The sequence below is a fragment of the Muscardinus avellanarius genome (assembly GCF_963383645.1).
Source record: "Muscardinus avellanarius genome assembly, chromosome: 6".
NCBI lineage: Eukaryota > Metazoa > Chordata > Mammalia > Rodentia > Gliridae > Muscardinus > Muscardinus avellanarius.
In genome coordinates this window covers 139004654-139024387 of record NC_137791.1, presented here as the reverse complement: position 1 = coordinate 139024387, position 19734 = coordinate 139004654, and the positions used below count along the sequence as shown (strand labels likewise).

Genomic DNA, 19734 nt, shown 5'->3' with positions numbered 1-19734 from the left:
GAATGCCAGGCGGGCAGGGCAGGGTGGCAGTGGAACCTGCAGGGAACACATGTGGACTGTTGATGTCGGGATCTGATTTTAGGCTGTAGAGGTGCCTTGTGGTGGGAGGCCACAGGCCTGTCCTTGGGCTTATTGTAGATTGCTTGTTCACCTGTGTCTGGAGAAGAGGTGCAGCAAGACTGTCAGTGTCCTGCAGGGATGCAACTGGGCGGAGGGTGCCAGGTTGAGGACCTAGGCTTGGGACTGGAGCAGGCTGCCTGAGTTGGCTGGATCGGGAGTAAGTAGATCCCGGTGGTGATAGGAACCAGCTAGAGTTCCCTGACTCCTTAGTCCGCCAGGGGAGGCGTTATCTTCCTTACTTCACAGAGGGACGTGGGCAGCCCAGGTCACGCAGGTCCTGAGCGGAGGAGCCGGCATAGAACCCTGTGGTGCTGGCCAGTACTGCTGGTGCTCCACCAGTTGGCAGACTTTTTCCCCACACTGTGGCTGTGCGGTCTCTGTCTGAACTTTGCATCGTGTAAACAACCGTGGACAAGACCCGAACAGAAGCTTGTAGTGAGTCAGATTTTTTATGGACAATGATCTCTGAATTTCTGTAATTTTTGCATGTCATGAAGTATTTTGACTTTTTTCAACCACCGAAAAATATAAAGGTGATTCTTAGGTCATGGGCCATTCTGAAGCCGTGGTGGGGCAGAGTGGGCTGCGAGCCTCTGTGTATTGGCTCTTGTGTTCTGCCTTCTGTCAGTGCCTCTCAAACTCGGTGCATGTCAGAAACATTTGAAATACTGACTCTTGGCTTCTGAGTTGACTTGGTCTCGAGTGGGATATGAACATCATAGGTTTTAACTCCCCCCCACCCCCAGGTTATTGCCAAGTGCAGCCAAAGTTGAGGGCTTCTGATCAGATATTCTGCATATGGACCATGGACTCCTTGGAGGCCTGTGGAATGCCAATTCCTGGCCAGTAGAGCTCAGAGGAGCCTGGGGATCTGCATTTCCACCAGGACCCCATATCTGGAGAGCCAGGGGGGACCTATTCTTTGGCCACATGGAGTGTTCACCTCTGGTGTTGGCCCAGGCTGGGCAAAAGCTGGGGCTTGCTGTGGCCAAGGAACCGCCTTTCCACTTGTGCAGGGCAGAGGTTGAGATGGAGGGTGGGTGCTATAGCCAGCAAGGAGGCCAGGCCTTGGCTCATGCTTGGAGGTAGCCTTTCTGTGGGAATTGCTCTACTCCTGACTTCTCAAGGATGCCTAGAAACTGACTTAGAAATGGCCTAGTGATTTGTTTTTTTTTTCTTTTTACCATTTACCAATATTATCATTTGTGAATTTTCAGTGGATCATAGCATCAGTTAAGTGCTGTCCATCTCTGAGTTTTCTAGGACCTCGTTCCATGATGGAGAAATAAAGATGCTCCACGCTGGGTCTAAAGACTGTGCACTTGCTGTGTACCAGGCACAGACGGGCTTCTGTGTTGGAGCTTCTCACTGCCCTCTCTGTGCTCACAGGTCACTGCTGAGCACCCGGATGCCTCGGGTGAGGAGATCGAAGAGCTGCTTGGATCGCAGTGGAGCATGCTCAGTGAAAAACAGAAGGCACGCTACAACACAAAGTTTGCCCTGGTGACTTCCGCCCAGCCTGAAGAAGACACTGGTAACGTCTAACTGTGCTTCTGTCCTCTGCTTAGGTGTGGACATGTGGAGCTGGCAAACTGAGCTCGGCTCTTGGGACTGCAGGGGAGCGTGGCCCGTGGCCAGCAGCCAAGATGGCATGCCGTCACGCAGCCGTTCCTCCCCCGTCCAGAGCTGTGCCCTCTGCTCCTGTCTGGCCTCCGGGTCCCTTGCTTTTCTCTTCACGCGGAGCAGCATTCTGACCACTGCAGACATGAGGAGTTGTGTGGGAGAGGACAGAAAGAGAGAGGAAGGGATGAAGGAGTCTCCAGCGGTTCTAGGACTCCAGGCTCAGTTCAACCTCAGAACAGTGGCCCCTGAAGTGGGCTGCCCAGGGCTGCAGGCGGGAGCGCGGGCCCAGTGTGGCTCAGTTCCTGGCCTGCTTGCTTGAGAGCTCAAGGAGGTGACTGGGCTGACCTTAAACTTGGGTGTCCGGTGGTGCTACCTGGACTCAGTTTAAAAAATAAGAAATGCTGCTTTACTTGGGGCAGTGGCATGGTGAGGGAGAGCTGCGCCGTGAGACTTGGAGGCCAAAAGCACAGTATATTAAATCTCCCAAGCTTTGTCATTGAAGAATTTTTGGGAGGCCAAACGTAGTGTTTCAAGACCCGTCTAGAGAGACTGCAGTCATGGCCATCCAGCTTGCTCCTGGGGCAGCGTAGCTCCTGCATGCTGAGCGTGGCCGTGCATGCTGCTGTAGACCTCTGCCCTTCATGGAGGTCTACATCTTGATTTAGGGCTGTTGGTTTATTGTGGTGCCAAGGGTACCCTACCACTCCCCAGCTCTTTGCTTTTTTTTTTTTTTTTTTTTTTTTTAGTTTTGAGACAAGGTGTTGCTAAGTTGCCAAATTTAGCCTTGAATTTGGCACCCACCTGCCTCAGGCTTCTGAGTAGATGAAATTATATAGGTATGTGCCTCTGTGTCCAGTAATTTAGGGCATTTTAGATTTCCACATGAACTAACTATATTAATCTTAGATTTTGTTCAATTTGTGTTTGTTGCAAATACTACAATTTAGAATAGCAAGGACATGTAAGATTTGTGAGGTTTTTTTTTAAGGCAAGTTTACCTAACTGCATTAGCATTTAAAATATTATTATTATTATCAATTATTATTATCATTATCATTATCTTTGTGGTACTAGGGATTGACCCCAGAGGCATTTAGCCTCTAATCTACACCCCAGCCCTTTTGAACAGGGTCTTGCTAAGTTGCCAAAGCTGGCCTTGAATTTGTAATCCTCCTGTCTCTACCTTCCATGTATTAGGATTACAGATGTGTGCCACTGCACCTGCTAAAAACCTTTACTTATTTATTTACTTTTTGTGTGTGTCTGTGGTGCTGGGGACTGAACCCAGGTACATTCTACCTCTGAGATACCTCCGAGATATATCCCCAGGCTATTTTATTTATTTATTTGTTTGTTTATTTATTTATTTATTTACTTTTTGTGGGTCTGGGGGTGGAACTTAGGGGCATTCGACCTCCGAGCTACACCCCCTGCCCTATTTTGTATTCTTTCTTCCTTTTATTTTTTCTTTTTCTTTTTTTTTTTTCTTCTTTTTTTTTTTTTTTTTTTGTGGTACTGGGGATGGAACCCATGGACCTTCTACCTTTGAGCTATACTCCCAGACCTATTTTATACTTTATTTCAAAACAGGGTCTCACTAAGTTGCTGAGAGCGTCATTAAGTAGCTGAAGCTGGCTTTGAACCTGCGTGATCCTCCTGTCTCAGCCTCCCAAGAACGGGGGTTACAAGTGTGCGCCACCACATCCGGCTTGTATTCTTTATTTTGAAACAGGGTCTCACTAAGTTGCAGAGGGCTTTACTAAGTAGCTGAGGCTATCCGCGAATCATGATCCTCCAGTCTTAGCCTTCTGAATGCTGTGATTACAAGCATATACCACCACACCTGGCTTATTTTAAGTTTTATTGGAGACAGGAAAAGTTGTTGAGATCCTTGCTAAGTTGCTGAGGCTGACCTTGAACCTGTGATTCTCCTGTCTTAGCCTTCAAGTATTGGGATCACAGGCATGCGCCACCATTCCCGGCTCTTGGCTAGAAGCCTTTCTTTTCAGTGGCTGCCTTATTTCAAAAGGAGATAGGTTTTCCTGAAGTCAGAGCAAGAAATTTGAGTGTGTGCCACACTGCCATTTAGGGCTATCCCTGAGCATGTTAGACAGGAGTGGCAGTGAGTTCCTACTATGATGCATGCCAAGTGTGTGCTGTTCTTGGACACCCAGGTGACCCTGGTGCTCACCGGGTGCCAGCAATCCCACCATCTCAGTGTTGAAGCTCAGACAGATGCTCAGAAATGCCTGCTGCCTTGGTCCCTGTCAAGGACTGTGCTCAGGAGGTGGTATGGGAAGGACCAGGAGCTCATCTCGTAGTGGGGAGCGGGCCCTGGGCTTGTGCCGCTGCTGCAGGAGCATGTGGGTCAGCAGAGAGGGTTGCTGAGGGTAAACCACCTGAAGGCTTCTGTGCCTCACGGGCGCAGCTCTGCTGTCTTGTACTCTGCAGACCTCTCATGCACCCTTTGAGCCCAGCCCACAGTGGTGTGGCCATGAGCAAAGCCGGCCCCACAGCCTGGAGTTGGCACTGAGGAGCCCGTGCTCTGGCTGCGTGGCTCCTCCGACAGTATCCCTACGCTTTGAGCCTGTTGGCACCGAGCGCGTGGACTCTCAAGCCTCCTGCTGAAGCCTGCTGGGTTCCAGGGAGCCGAGCAGGCTTTTGCTGGTGTATTATTCCCCAGTAGGCAGTGAGTTTGAGGACAGAAGTGTCCTTCTGCAAGAAGCTTAGTGGATAGCATGTTAATAAAAGCAGTTGTGGAAGTGAAAATACAGAATTTTTATCTAAAGTAAATGTTGGTATATTCAGATTAGTCATTGCTCTAGAATTTATAGTCTTGTCTTCCATCTTATGTTTTAGGTGAGTGCTGTTTCATCTGGTTTCTGTGGCACTGGGGATGAACCCAGGGGCATTCTACTTCTGAGTTACTTCCCTAGCCGGAGTTTGTTTGTTTGTTTGTTTGTTTGTTTTTGGTGGTACTGGGGTTCCTGGAAGCCCTTCTACCTCTGGGCTACACTCCCAGACCTATTTTATATATTTTTTTAATTTTTGGAAACAGAGTCTCTTAAGCCAGAATGGCTGGCTTCTAGCCTGTGCAATCCTCCTGTCTCCAACCTCCCAAGCGCGGGGATTACAAGCATGTGCCACCACGCCTGGCTATATATATACATTTTTTGAAACAGGGTCTCACTAAGTTCTGAGGCAGGCTTTAAACCTGTGGTCCTCCTGTCTCAGCTTCCTGAGTACGAGGATTACATGCATGCACCACCATGACCTGCTATTCGGGCACATTTTTTGCGGATTAGTGATATTCCTGGGAACACCTGGCACAGTCAAGCAAACATGTAGAAAAGCCCTAAATTGCCACCACAGTGGTGCACACCTTTAATCCCAACAATTTGGGAAGACTAAGAATTGTTTGAGGGTATTCTGGGCAACTTAGACCTTTTCTCAAAAAAAAAAAAAAAATTAAAAAAAATGGCTGGAAGAGTTGGGCATGGTGGTGCACACCTATAATCTCAGTACTTGGGAGGCTTAGATAGGAGGCTCAAAGGTTAAAAGCCAGCCATAGCAGCTTAGTGAGGCCCTCTACAACTTTGAGATTCTTTTTTTTTTTCTTTTTCTTTTGCAGTACTGGGCATGGAACCCAGGGACATTCTACTTCCAAGCTTCACCCTAGCCCTATTTTTTTATTCCTTATTTCGAAACAGGGTCTCACTGAGTTGCAAAGTGCCTCACTAAGTAGTAGCTGAGGCTATCCTCATACTGCAATCCTGTCAGCCTCCCAAATGCTGGGATTATAAGTGTGAGCCACCATGCCTAGCTACAACTTTGAGATTCTGTTTAAAAAAAAAAAAATAGGGCTGGAGTTGTAGCTCAAAGGTAGAATCCTCAGTCACACACACACGTGCACATGCACATGCACACGCACATATATACACACAATGGGATTGAGGGTACTGGGATGTATGCCTGTAATCCTAGTACCTGGGAGAATAAGACAAGGATTGGTTTAGGGACAGCCTCAGCTATATAGTGAGACCTTATTTCAAACCAAAAAAGGTAGGGTTAAGGGTATGGCTTAGAGGTAGAGTGCTATTGAGTACAATTTCCAGTACCACAAAACGGGGAGGGGCTTAGGGTATATCTCAGTGGTACAGGGTCCCTGGTTTTAATCCCCAGTACCAAAAAAGAAGAGCCCTTAATTTGTAGATATAAATGTAGTATTGCTACTTAAAATGGTTCTTTATTAAGAAAATGTATAAATTATAGCAAGTTGTTTTGGGGTTACCCTAGATTCCACTAATTTTTGATTATTAGTAAGTAGTAAATGCTGTTTTTTCACATTTAGTTCTATAGTTATTAAAAGAATAACAAATTACAATATAATAACCTTTAGATTAAAGTGTTTTTAGTTCACAGTTTTTTGTTTTGTGTTGTAAGGAGATGTGATATGTTCAACACAGGACCTGGAAGCTTGGTATGGTGGTGCACACTTGTAATCCCAGCATTTGGGAGGCTGAGGCAGGAGGATTGGGGTTCACGGCCAGCCTCAGTTACTTAGTAAGGCCCTTTGCAACTCAGTGAGAGCCTGTTTCAAAGTAAAGAATAAAAAATAGGCCGGGCGTGGTGGCGCACGCTTGTAATCCCCGCGCTTGGGAGGCAGAGACAGGAGGATCGCGCAGGTTCGAAGCCAGCCGCGCGCACTGGCTTAGGAGACCCTGTTTCCAAATAAAATATATATAAAAATAGGTCTGGGAGTGTGGCCCGGAGGTAGAAGGGCTTCCAGGAACCCCAGTACCACCAAAAGAAAAAAAAAAAAAAGAATAAAAAATAGGGCTAGGTAGGGGTGTAGCTCGGAGGTAAAATGCCGCTAAGTTCCATCTACAGTACCAAAACACACGCGCGCGCGCGCGCGATCTGGAAGTCAGCAGGGGTGCTTGACCCCTGGCTTCACCGCAGACCACCTGGCTGGTGCCTCAGTGCTATGGAGGGCAGGATGTGGAATATTTTTCATGTTTCCCCACCCCCATTTCTAGGTAACATAAATGGGAAAAAAAGAATCCATACCAAGAGGACAGAGGGCCCTCCAGAAGATGTTGATGTTGAGGACACACCCAGGAAAAGGCTCAGGACAGACAAGCACAGTCTCCGGAAGGTAATGTGTCCCAGGCTTGTCTGGCCCTTAGGAACACGTGCTGTGTCTTTCTGAGACGAGGCCAGGAGGAAGCGCCCTTGGGTTCTCCCGAGTGTTCTCCTCAGCAGTGCGGTCTGCTCTTCCTCCAGAACCCCATGGAGAGGCTGCTAAAGAACGTGTGTGTGCAGAGCCGTGTGGGCACTTCAGTCCCAGCGCTCGGGGGCTGAGGCAGAAGGACCGGGTTCGCGGCCAGCCTCAGCTCCTTGGCGAGGCCCTCTGCAACTCAGTGAGACTCTGTTTCAAAGTAAAGAAAAAAGTATGTGCTTATACATCAGGGATGTTAACATGTATTTCTGGTACTTGGCTGTCCAAAAACAAACAAACAAAAAAATAAATAAAAAATCCCAAGCCAGGATCTAAATGCTTTTAGGCTAGATAAAATTGTCTATTAAAAGTAATGCCCCAGAGCCAGGCATGGTGGTGCATGCTTGTAATCCCAGTATTTGGGAGGCTGAGACCGGAGGATCTCAGTTCGTGAACAGCCTCAGTTAACTTAGTGAGACCCTGTTTCAAAAAATTAAAGGAATAAAAAAATAAAAAATAGGGCAGGGGGTATAACTCAGAGGTCAAATGCCCCTGGGTTCCATCCCCAACCCCCCCTTCCCCCAAAAGAACAGTCACCCAGTTCTCAGGAGGCTGAAACAGAAGGATCATAGATTTGAGACTAGCCTCAGCAGTGTAGGGAGACTCCCAGCAACTTAATGAGACACTTTCAAAAGTAAAATAAAATAGGGTCAGGGATATAGTTTGGAAGTAGAACATCTCTGGTAATGTGTCCCAAACACAACACACACACACACACACACACACACACACACACACACACACACCAGTAACAACAAAAAACCCTCTTGGACTAGGGCTATAGCTTAGTGGTGGAACTCTTGCCTAGCATATGCGAGGATCTAGTTCAGTCTCTAGTGCTATGCATGTGTACACACACATACAGGCTATCATAGGGTTTATTATTCAATTTGTAAATAGTGAGTTGACATGAAAATCTGTTAGAAATCTATTTTGTACTACAATAAAAAGCTAAAGAATTCATCACAGGCATCGAAATTGGATTTTATGAAGTCATTTGGTTTGCTAGTAATTGATGATATACTATTGCTCCCAGGGTGCTCCTAGGCAGTGCAGGCAGTACTGGTGCTACAAGAAAGTGGCAGCACAGATAAACAGCACCCTGGGCCAGGTGCCACCCCGTGACCTGGTGCTGCCTGGCACCTGTGGGGACCCCCACCACAGGTGCAGAGGATCAGTGTGAGGCTTGCACATGGAGCAGTTGTGAGCCCTTACCAGCAGGATTTATTTCAGCTATCTCTGATGTCCAGTTAATTTTTTCATAAACTTAGTTTAAATAGACTTTGTTCTTTATAATTGAAATTTATTTATTCAGTGATAGTTTTTACAGAGTAATTTATGATTTTGAATAAAGCATACTTTTACTGATCTAACGTAAGTTGCTTTTTTATTGTCTTATTATTTTGTTTTTTTTGTTTTTTTGTTTTTTGTTTTTGGTGGTACTAGGGTTCCTGGAAGCCCTTCTACCTCCGGGCTACACTCCCAGACCTATTTTAACATTTTTATTTGGAAACAGGGTCTCCTAAGCCAGCGCGCGCAGCTGGCTTCGAACCTGCGCGATCCTCCTGTCTCTGCCTCCCAAGCGCGGGGATTACAAGCGTGCGCCACCACGCCCGGCTGTCTTATTATTTTGAAGAATGAAAATTTCACATATTGCTGAAGTGTAACTACATGGACTTCATCATCTATTTAATTTTTTTTTTTTTTTTTTTTTTTTTTTTGGTGGTACTGGGGTTCCTGGAAGCCCTTCTACCTCCGGGCTACACTCCCAGACCTATTTTATATTTTTATTTGGAAACAGGGTCTCTGAAGCCAATGCAGCTAGCTTCCAACCTGTGTGATCCTCCTGTCTCCGCCTTCCAAGCATGGAGATTACAAGCGTGCACCACCATGCCCGGCCCAATTTTTTATCTGTAGTTCAGAGGAGCAGGTAGGCCATGCCCCATATTCCTGGTCAACAAAGTGTTCTGGGGCACCTCTCATCAGATGAGGCTATTTAGTGATCAAGTGTCCAGCATTAATCTAGGTAGAATTCATCATTAGTCACTAAAGTTTGCAGTTGTCAGGAAGTACGTATGTAATGTCTTCTGGTTACCAAGACAAAAGCAGGCCTTTACTGGCAACCATACCCAAATTGATTGCTTTGAAATGTTTGTATAAGTGATTGGCCTACAAATGCATGATAGCTGGGTGCAGTTGCACACACCTCTAATCCTAGCACTTGGAGATGGAGATAGGAGGGTCAAAGGCTTAAGGTCAGTCTTAGCACTTTAGTGAGACCCTGTTTCACAATAAAAAAGGAAAAAGTACTAGGGGTATAGTCCAGAGGTAGAATGCCCCAGGTTCAATCCTCAGTACCCTCTCAAAAAAAAAAAAAACATTATCATTGGGCATTTGAAATATCAAAGTTTGCATTTAAGTAAGTAGAAATGTGTCTGTTAACAAATGGCTCAGGAAATAGCATATGATATAAAAAAAAAAAGGTGTCTTCTCTGGCCTGGTTTTTATAAGCTCAAGCCATGTTGTATATAATACGTAATGGCACTGATGACTTCTGATGTGCCAGAGCTGTTCCCAGTGTTGCTCACAGTGGTACCCAGCTACTTGTCCTAGCCATAGGCAGGCGGCAAGGTGGGTGCTGCAGGCCCATGCTTCTGGAACGGCAGCAGCCGTTGGGAAGTCCTGTCCTGTGCTGTCGACGGCTATGCCGCCACCTTATTTAAAGCCTTAGCACCCGTAAGATGGTCATGATCTTTTTTTCTTCAGTTTTGGTTTGTTTGCTGTTCTCAGTTGTGAAAAGTGTTTTATTGATGATCTGTGTGAGCTATATCTGGAATTGGTCTCAAAACTGGAAACCCTAGAGTACAGCGAGCTAGTAATGTTGGCACTGATTCAGCTAGTCAGCTAATGAGGATCCACTTCAATTTGATTGAACCTCTGGGATCGAAGCTGCATTTCTTCTCATTTACACTCTGCTTTGGACTCAGCGGGAAGTTCGGTTAGCATATGAAATAAAACTCATATTAGGCATCTTAACAGTGCGACTACAGCAGGTCTTGTCATGACCCCACCCACCTTGCCCTCCAGACAGCTGTCAGAGCAGGAGGTTCAGAGGTCAGTCCAGAGTGTGGAAAAAGTCTGAGACTGGGCAACTGTGGTCACCTTGTGTTTGTGGAGCACAGTTCCACAGCAAGGACTTTCTGTTGCACAGATTTTCAGCAGCCTGTGTTCATTCACATTAAATATTTTTCCTTTATTTCTTTGTTCTCTTTTTTTTTCTTGTTGTAAATAACAGAGAGAGATGACCACCGACAAAACGGCCAGGACAAGCTCTTACAAGGCCATAGAGGCTGCTTCCTCACTCAAGAGCCAGGCAGGTAATGTGGTCAGGCTCCTTTCTTCCTGGCACCTCTGAGTGCCCAAGATGGGAGGGTGTTCTGAGAGGACTGGTCCTGTTCTTTGGGAGCCTCCAGTGGAGATGGCTAAGAGAAGGCGAAAGGGATTGGGTAAGAGGGATCTAGACAAGCCTTAGAAAAATCAGTGATTGAGCTGGAGCCAAGAAGGACTAGAGAGAAGGAGGCCCTCATGCCACTGGAAAATAAATGTGTGTGGGCGTGGTGAGGCATACCTGCAATCCCAGTACTTGGAAGGCTGAGACAGGAGAATCACAGGCTTGAGGACAGCCTCAACAAAGCAGCGAGGCTGTCAGCAACTTAGCAAGACCTTATTTCCAAAAATAAAAAGGGCTAGAGGTATACCTTGGAAGGGTTTGATCTCCAGTGCCTCCTCACTCCCACCACCACATACACAACAAACTTTTAACGTGCAAGTTATTTTAAGGACTTGGTCAAATTTAATCAGTTACTTTTTTGTTGATTTTCACTTGACTTTATTGTTTCTTTTTTCTTTTTTCTTTTCTTTTCTTTTTTTGCAGGTCTGGGGATGGAACCCAGAGGCATTTGACCTCTAAGTTACACCCCCTGCCCTATTTTTTATTCTTTATTTTTTGAAACAGGGTCTCACTAAGTTGCAGAGGGCCTCACTAAGTAGCTGAGGCTGTCTGCGAACCGCGATTCTCCCAGTCTCAGCCTCCCAAATGATGCGATTACAAGCGTGCGCCACCACGCCCGGCTGACTTTATTGTTTCTAATTTGAAATTTTACTAGAGAAGTTATTTAAACCAGAAAGTTTCAGGTTTCTTACTGGATGGCACTTGTTCTTTTTTTTTTTTTTTTTTTTTTTTTTTGGTAGTACTGGGGGTGTAACTCAGAGGCTTTCTACCTCTGGGCCATACTCCCAGAACCATTTTTATATTTATTTGGAAATAGGGTCTCACTAAATTGCTGAGAGCCTCACTAAGTAGCTGAGGCTGGCTTTGAACCTGCGCGATCCTCCTGTCTCAGCCTCCCAAGCACGGGGATTACAAGCATGTGCCACCACGCCCAGCTTAGCACTTGTTATTTCTATCAACTCCGCCACCATTAGGATCCTGGTGTGTTGTGCACATTAGCTGCTAAGGGTCTAAGTCATGACTAGTTGTTTCTCTTTCATGTGTTAAAGAAGCCAGCTATCAGAACAATAAAAGGGTAAATGTGAGCCCTTTACCGTTTCCTTAATTATCTTCTGGGACTTCCTGTCTGATAGTTTATTAGAGAAGGCTAGCGATCTCTAACTTGTAGAAGGAAAACAATCCCCGGGGAGTACAGGCTTGGTATGCTCTGCTATCCATACTGTATGAGATCTCTGCTGGTTTTTGAAAAATCATTTAAACCCTTGAAAAAATTGTGAACAGTGGAAAGTTTCCATGTTGGCTAGATACTTGATGATGTAAAGGGGTCATTACTTTTAAATGTAATAGTGACGTTGTTAAATTTCAAACTTCATGTGAGGTTTAGAGGTGTATGCTGAACATTTTTATGGGTGAGATGATGTGCTTGGACTTGGCTTCAGAATGATCTGGCGGGGAATGTGGACCTGGTGTGGATGGAGCTGCCTTGGTGGCCGGCTGGTCACTTGGGGCCCTGTAGCAGGACATAGGGCTCAAGACACGCTTTTTCTGCTTTTATTTACACTCACATTTTTTTCAGGATAAATAGTTAAGCCCTTAGTATGCCAAAGCAACCCAGAGACTATAAGACTTCACTTATTGGGGAGTAATTTTAAAGCAGTGAAGAGGTTGAAGGTTTAATTATTCAAACTTTATAAAACAACATTATTTTACAGCAACGAAAAATCTGTCTGATGCTTGTAAACCACTGAAGAAGCGAAGTCGGGCTTCTGCAGCAGCGTCGTCAGCGCTGGGGTTTAGCAAAGGCGCATCTCCTTCTGCGTCCCTCACTGAGAACGAGGTAAAGCAGTGTGATGGCGATGGCGATGGCGTGCGCCCGGGGCCGCTGGGTACCAGGCCGAGTGAGGGAAGGTCAGGCTCGGCAGGCACAGCAGTGGTTTCTCCACAGGGTAGGCGAGCTCAGGCCCTCTCCACCACCTAGAACTCAGGAAACGGGAGAAGCAGTGCAGTTAGTCTGCTTGAGCACTTCGCTTGTAAACTCACACATGCACACGGCGATGTGTGAGTCTACGTTTACGCTTCAGTCTTGATGCTCTTGGTTCTTGCAGTCTGTTTTAAAATGACGTGTCCCGTAAGTCCTCACACTGTAACTTCTCACCCGAAACGAGGCCCATGTTGGTTCTTACGCACGCTAAGCCGGTTGAGCTGGCCCTGGCTGGGTTTACACTCCCCAGCAGAGCCAGGGGCTCACAGGTGCATGGGGAAGCCAGAGGTTTCTTGGGCCCCATGCGTTCACGTCTTTGGTCCTTGAGCTCTGGCATGTCCTAGGTACTAGATTGTGGAGGCGAGTCAGGACTGCCACCGTACCACAACTTCTGTTTTCTGAACTTGAAGAAACACGATAATTTCAGAACAGCATCTGTTTGAGGCTGTTGCTGGCATCTGAGTAGCCTGAGGTCTAGTTAGTATTACCAAGTCTAAGTCTTTGCCATTGTCCCAATAACAAAGAACAACCACAAGACGCAGGCCTGGCACTTTCTGGCCTCATGACTTTAGTGACTACCTTCATAGAGCGTATTTTCCAATTGCAGTGTCTTGTTTTTATAACTGAGGAGGCGATCACCACAGCTACTCTTGGAGGAGGGTAGTGAGGCAGCCCGCACAGGCCTTTCCCCCTGCGGGCAGAGGCAGCACCTTTGCTCGGGCCTCTGCCAAGGTCCTCAGTAAGAGTGTGCTTCTCTGGTCACTTCAAGGAGGCTGGCCCTTCCAGTGCCTGGCAGTTGACCAGCCGCCCACAGAGCTCTGCAGCCCTACTGCTGCTGCTCAGCAACGTGAGCAGCACAGGCGTGGCCAGGGGTGCTCACAGACATGGGCTGGGGCTGGCCCGCCGTTTGCAGTGTAGATAGACAAACACCTCTTACGTTAGGACACATGCAGTTCTTCACTGAACTTCTGTCTAGGATCTTGCTGGACCCTGAAAAGGCACATTTTATACAAATCATGTTCCCTTTTCCTTTCTTTCTTGCCCAAGTTTAGGTTAATATCCTAAAAAAAGTAGTTGGTCTACAATTCTAAATAAGAGTATTAAAAATATGGTTCTGTTCTGTAGGCCCTTACACTTCATTTAGCATTTTTGTTTAGAAAATTCTCTAATGAGTTTTTCTTGCTCTTACTTTGGTTCACTTACCGGGTTGAGTTTTTACTTACGCTTTCATCAGGTAGGAGAGAAGAAACACTGAGGCTACTGAAGTCTTGTCTGTCGTCTCTGACCACTAGTTTGTGGATCAAAGGCTGAGAGGGCGAGAGCAGAGACGAGAAAGAACGAATGGCCATTGAGTGTGGCGTCTGGCCTGTTCTGAGCTTGGGAAGATGTAGATGAGCATTTCTCGATCATGAGACTGAATTCTTGTGAACCTCAGTTGGTAGTTAAGTACATTTATATTGTGTGCGACATATGTTCATACACTCTACACTTAGGAGGTGTGCGCAGAGCCCATGGTGTGTGTTAAGTTGCTCAGAAGATCACTTAAGTGCCCGGGCCTTCTGCTCTAAGCCACTCTGCTGTGGCCTCTAGTTTCTCCACTGGAGTCGTTTTTGCAGTTGTTCTATTGACTAGTCTCCCTTTGGCGAGTGAGCAGACGTGTTCAGTGTGCATCAGCGCTAAGCGCAGTGTGTCCGTAGGGTGTGCAGTGCACAGTGTCTGCTAACACAGGAGCAGAGTGCAGTGCTGCAGAAACCCTGGGCCTGGCCTTGTGTTGGTCACTTACCTTTTGCATGTTTATATTTCCTTTCTTTCATCACACTTGGTTGGAAAAAATAAGGGGTTATCTTAGGGTTGGTATTTCAAGATATTTTAGGTCATGTTGTGGTTTAAATTCTTGAAGAATGTATATGTGATAAAGTTATATTGGAATAATTTTTCATGAAACTGTATCACCCCAATAAGGAGACTAGATTAAAATTACACACTTGCATGACAAAAAGGCCTGTGAAGGAATTAATGTGATTTAAGTGTTTTGTAACTTCATTTTTTATTCCCTTAGTAGAGCAAATTCTTATTTTTTTCGCCTTCACTGGTAACAGCTTTTATGGGAGCCCACACCAGTCAAGTTGGACTTGAACCCGGCTGCCCTGTACTGCACTTAGAGTGATGTAATGCCCCAGGATGTCTGCAGGTGGCGCATCGTCCTACACACTAAGTGACATTCCTATCACAGTCATTCTATGGAAGATGTGTGATAATCTGTTTTTACTGGTATTAATAAACACATACAATGAAGAAAACAGATAACAAATTTTAAGACCAAGGTAAGATACCTAATCAAGGCCATTGAATCAATCACATTCATCTCATAATAGAAACACATTCATATTCCAGTAATCAATGTAGATTGCAAGTTGGAAAGGAGGCCTTCCCTCGAGGCTGCCCCGCGGGGCAGCAGTGGCAGTGCATCGAGGGCAGCCCTGTCAGAGGTCACTTCCCTTCAGTTCATAGCCTACTGGATTTGTGGACAAATATCAGCATCTGTTCCTTCAGAGACAAAGAACAAACAGCACACATTAAGGGTCCTCGTCAACTACTCCCGTGGCCAATGAAGTGTATTCAGTACTGTAGATATTAAACATTTCCAACATAAAAGGCAGGAGGTGTTTTGATTCTGTACTTTTTTTACTAAACAGTTTTACTATGATACTAGATAGCAAGTTTTTAGGAAAAAATACCGTTTACAAGTATCATTGTGAACATTCGACTCTGGGTCCAAAGACTGATGCCCAGGGCACGCCGTGTCAGGTGTCGTGCCAGCTGCTCCCCAGCTGCTTTTGTAGAGAGCATCAGCATCGCGGGTACGTGTCATGTCTTGGTTGCCCAACGGGCCTGCCCCTGTATCCGCATGCTTGCATGGGAGGAAAGCTCCACTTGGCCTCAGCTCGAGAAGTGGAGCAGTGCTGCTCCTGGGGCCACGCCAGAGAGCCCAGCCGCTCCCAGCAGGCCCTTCACACGTGTCTGACCTGCCATGAGAGTTCCTACCTAACGCTTTGGTTCCAAACCATTAAGTAATGTAACGCATGTAATCCCTTAGGGTGCCTGCACCTTGCAAGGACTCAGTGGTTCGCTGTTGTGACAGTAATGGTTATAACAATAAAAAGAATAAAATCGTCACCATTTCATTTTTATCTAGAAGTTTAAGTTTTGCTTTGGCATGGAAAGTGATCTTTTCGACTGCAGTATGCATCTGAGAATACAGTATGCCCAGAAGTGGTAGAGCCTGGGTCCGTGTGACACCGCAGGGTGCTGGCTGTGTGGCTGTAGTCAGTGGGTCGCTCCCCTGACTCTGCCCAAACGTAGTGGGAGATGTGGCCTCAAAGACAGTTTAGGAACAGTCTAAGTTATACTATTCCTAAAGGACATGGAAGCTCAGATAAATTTAAAATTCTCAAAAAACACCAAATTTAAAAATTAAAAAAAAAGAAAGCCGGGTGTGGTGGCACACACTTGTAATCCCAGCATTGGGAGGCTGAGCCAGGAGGATTACAGTTCATGAACAGTCTCAGCTACTCAGTGAGGCCCTTTGCAACTCAGTGAGACCCTGTTTCAAAATAAAGAATAAAAAATAGGGCTGGGAGTGTAGCTTGGAGGTAGAATGCCCCTCCCTGGGTTCCATCCCCAGTACTGCAAAAAATAAAAAATAAAAACAAGATGGCATAAAAAATGGCCCTGGTTCAAGACATGATCTTCCTGAGTAAAGATGCTAGCCTCACAGGCCTTGGGCACAAATGAAAGGGTTTTGCTTGAAGTCAGGGCCTGGTGGGCTTGGTGTGGGTGGCCAGCCAGTGTGTACAGACTTGCCTCTGATAGGGAAGGCACCTCTCCAGTGGTTTCCGTGGTGCTGCACAGGGTATGTGTGTGAGGAACAGATGGGAGCTGTGCAGTATTCTTCACCTGGGGAGGCAGTGTCCCCAGACATGGGAAGTGGTCAGTGGGAGGAGCGGGCTGCCCGGCATCTGCAGGGAGAGGGACAGTTCCACATGTGGCAGGAGTGTCCTGCTCCAGTGGCCAGCAGTGGTTCTGCAGAGGAGCCGCATTCCCTCCAGGGCCAGCTCCTGGCGTCCTGGAGGCAGTGAGTGGAGGGGCCGGGTCTGAGAGAGCTTAGGAAGGAGCTTGTCTGCAAGAACACAAAAACTCATCATGCTACGAATTTTAACTTGGAATGCCTTCGTTTCCTAAAAACATCAGAATAGCAACAATACGTGTCTGGCCTTAAGACATTTGAACTGGCTTTGTTTAGAAGAGGTTTGCCCATGCCATGTATAGAATCATTTTAATGGTCCCTTGACCTGCTTTGAACTACCTGCATGCACCATGTTTGGTGAGGGAGGTAGCCCTCTTGTGTACGGTTTGAGGCACTCAGGAGAGGTGAAGACTTGTCTGGATGTGGGAGCAGTTGGGTTGCAGCTGTTCCCAAGCGCAAGTCCTCTGGTGTCCCAGAGCAGTGCCTCGGTGAGTGTGTGTGCTGGGAGAGAGGTCCTGAGAAGCGCTGGCTTCTTAAGATCTTAAGGGCACCTTCAGGTCTACTTCTGGAATAGCCCGTCTGCTGCAGATGGGCACTGCCTCCCTGGCAGCCGTCTTTCAGAGTGGAAGCTGTGTTGCTCTTTCAGGCATGAGGCCTTAAGGTGTAGCTCTTCTCAGGACTCTTTAGTGCTCACTCTGTTTTATTTGTATTTTCCAACCGAGAATAACTCCAGTGCTTGTGAGAGGACATTTCTGGAAACCAGCAAGCATCCTCAGTTAGTTTCACAGGACCTGGCGCTGTGCAGGGATCCTCCTCCCCGTCTTCTGAGGGGGCACCTGGATTCTCACATGGGCGGAGGGCTTGTAGGTAGTGCTCTCCCGAGGGCTCTTGGCCTGAGGTGTGTCTAATTCTGGGGCTTTGGGGGAAGTTCTCCCACAGAAGGATAGGATAACATAGAATGGGGTTCTTCAGGATTGGAAGCCAGAAGAGTGAGGGCCGTCTCATGAGTTGTAGAAGAAGCCAGAGGAAAGATGAGAAGGTGAGAGAGGACAGTGAAACTTACACTGTCTTGGGCCTCTGACTCCCACTATCTCTTGGCCTAAGATTTGTGCCCAGAGCCTTTGGGGCCGACCGGTTGGTGGTGGGTAGCTAGTACCTGCTAAACATCTGTTGCAGAAACGCCCTAAGAGAAAAAAAATTAATATTATAGGTTAACATCTAGTTTCCTGAACAAAATAAGTTTCCCATGTATATGTATAAAGTTAAAAGTGCCCTTGCGAAGGGCACTCGCAGCAGCCTGGAAGCAGGCCGAGTTGGGACTGTGCCCTGCCGCCCAGTGCTGGTGTGAACCTGCCTGAGAGTCCCGGGTGAGAGGAGGCCCGGTGCACTGGCCTGCCTGAGCAGGAAGGAGCCCTGGGCCGGCCATTCCTCCTGGATGCCCTGCTGGGTGGGCCCTGAGGCTCCCTTCCCTGGGGTGCGTGGCTGGCAGTGGCGGGCGAAGGGCAAAGTCACTAAGACTTAGCAGCTTGGCTTCACTTCCAAGTCCTTGAGTCTAAGGGTCTCCCGTCCAAGTGGTCTCTCCTGCGCGGGCCAGGAGAGAGCTTTTTGGACTCAGTGCAAAATGTGTAGCATTTCATACTTTTAAAAACCAATAGTGTCATTATCTTAGTTTAAAAAGAAAATATAGAAACAGGGCTACTGTTTCTCTCAGATCCTAAGTGTAAGTTGTAGGCTCTGTCTGGAGGAATTGGACCACTCAGAAGGACTTCCTTAACACACCTGCCAAGCTCTGGCTGCTGCTTCCAGACTTCTCAAGTCTTTGTTGTTGTTGTCGTTTGGCTTGTTTGTTCTTAAAGCAACATACTCGCTCCTGTACGTTTTAGGACTTTTGGTAAATGAGTTATTTTGATCCCTTTAGGTAGTGTTTTTATGGTTTTACCCAGAATGTTAGAAATATCACCAGTGTACCTGCCAGTGCTAGAAAGTGGACTGTCCTTGGTAGGCAGGAAAGCAAGTATTGGAGTCATCGTCTTTCTTGTCCAGGAAAGGCGAGGGTCCACTTGCTGTGGGTGCCCTGCATCCTCACGGGCCTCAGTGTGTCAGTGCCGGGCCCCACGCCCTGCCCACAGTTGTCATGTTTCCCGCCCTCTGCATTGTCGTCAGGCTTTCCGCACATAACTCGTTGGCAGTATCCTGAAGCATGCTGCCTATGCAGGGGCTCTGTTAGCGCGGCCTGGCTGGCTGCAGGCTGCTCTCGGCTGCCAGGGCCCGGGGTTGGCTGGTGGTCCCGCTGTTGTCACCCCCAGACCAGAGCCCCCATCCTGCCCCAGCAGGAGGGGCCGCTTCCAGGGACAGGTGGGAGCAGGCCTGCGTTGAGGGCTTTTCAGACCTGTGCTGTGCCTTTAACGGGGCTGGCCTGAGTGGGGAGCAGCCCCGCTCAGGCTGCCATGCGCAGGCACTGGCACAGGTTAGGAGACCCATGCCAAGCACAAAGACAGCATGCAGACTAGAGGTTTCGTACATTCTCAACGACTCATGATTGGCCCTGCCCCTCGCATGGAGGGGCAGCTAGGAAGGTTCTAGTCTGTTCTAACCTTAGCAAGATTGTTTTAATAATTATTTTGAATTCTAGCATTTTAGGTGATGAATGATTTATTTTAAAACTATTTTAATTCCATTCTAATCTTTCACTGTGATGTTATAACTTGGAAGACCTGTTTGAGATTAGTCTTTTGCTTTTAAATTAATTAAATCTGCTGAATACAGCATTCCTACCATCTGTAAATCCAAAGCACTATGTGAACGTATTTAGTAATCAGTTTCTTTTTTTTTATAAAAGCATAACCATGAAAATAATGTTGCTTTATAGAAATACTTATTGTTCAAGGTATGTAATTGTATTTCAAAACTGATGTAGTGTTCAACTTGTGAAGGGATTTTTTTTTGTCAAAAAAACTAAAAACTTGATGTATATGACAGCACTCAGAAGGGAAGGGGCTGTGGCCACTGCAGGGGAGGCCCCGCCACTCATGCACCTCCTGACGGCCACGTGTTCCCGACAGTTGGTTGGAATGTGTTCACTGGTCATGGTATGTTTGCTCACACCGTCTTGATGGTCCCTGTAAAAGATGGAGATCGCATTCCCTGCCCCTGCTGGCAAGGTATTGCACAGGCAGCTAGGCACCTTGGTA

The 19734-nt window shown here is 47.0% G+C and overlaps 1 protein-coding gene across 2 annotated transcripts in view; it reads left to right on the top strand.

Annotated features, from left to right (window-relative positions):
* Positions 1-19734, top strand: part of NSD2 (nuclear receptor binding SET domain protein 2) — a gene marked incomplete at both ends in the record, with an annotated part of 68548 nt that overhangs the window by 21930 nt on the left and 26884 nt on the right. The window contains 5 exons of one of the 2 annotated variants that reach the window (XM_080697596.1): positions 1510-1654; positions 6783-6901; positions 10320-10401; positions 12248-12372; positions 14616-14678. In XM_080697596.1, the coding sequence (XP_080553722.1) occupies positions 1510-1654; positions 6783-6901; positions 10320-10401; positions 12248-12372; positions 14616-14678 (534 nt within the window). Of the gene's footprint in view, positions 1-1509; positions 1655-6782; positions 6902-10319; positions 10402-12247; positions 12373-14615; positions 14679-19734 lie in introns of those variants that run through there. The other variant, XM_080697595.1, reaches the window with a different exon arrangement.